The sequence below is a fragment of the Eurypyga helias genome, unplaced genomic scaffold (genome assembly GCF_000690775.1).
Source record: "Eurypyga helias isolate BGI_N326 unplaced genomic scaffold, ASM69077v1 scaffold20162, whole genome shotgun sequence".
Classification (NCBI taxonomy): Eukaryota; Metazoa; Chordata; class Aves; order Eurypygiformes; family Eurypygidae; genus Eurypyga; species Eurypyga helias.
The window spans coordinates 1347-1658 of record NW_010235529.1 but is presented as its reverse complement, the minus strand read 5'-3'; the positions used below and the strand labels follow the sequence as shown (position 1 = coordinate 1658).

The window sequence follows — 312 nt, the reverse complement described above, 5'->3', positions numbered from 1 at the left end:
CTAGCTTGCAGTGACACTGGTGGGTCCCCCCTTCCACTCTCGCCCGCAGGTATCGCTCGAAGCCCGCACCCGTCATCTGCGCTGCATTTCCCCACCACCTCCATCCTCCCCCAGACAGCCTCCACCTACTTCCCGCACACGGCCATCCGGTACCCGCCTCATCTCAACCCGCAGGACCCGCTGAAAGATCTCGTCTCGCTGGCCTGTGACCCGTCCAACCAGCAGCCCGGACCGGTAAGGATCCAGCCCCATCCCTACACCCCATTATTGACCTCGCCATGGGGCACCAGGGGCTGCTGCCAGCTGGGCTGC

At 65.1% G+C, this 312-nt stretch overlaps 1 protein-coding gene across 1 annotated transcript in view; it reads left to right on the top strand.

The window, feature by feature from the left end:
- LOC104506001 (nuclear factor 1 C-type-like) overlaps positions 1-234 on the top strand; it is a gene marked incomplete at both ends in the record, with an annotated part of 2396 nt that extends 2162 nt beyond the window's left edge. The window contains one exon of the mRNA XM_010146794.1: positions 50-234. Coding sequence (XP_010145096.1) covers positions 50-234 — 185 coding nt within the window. The remainder of the gene's footprint in view (positions 1-49) is intronic.
- Positions 235-312: the final 78 nt, after the last annotated feature.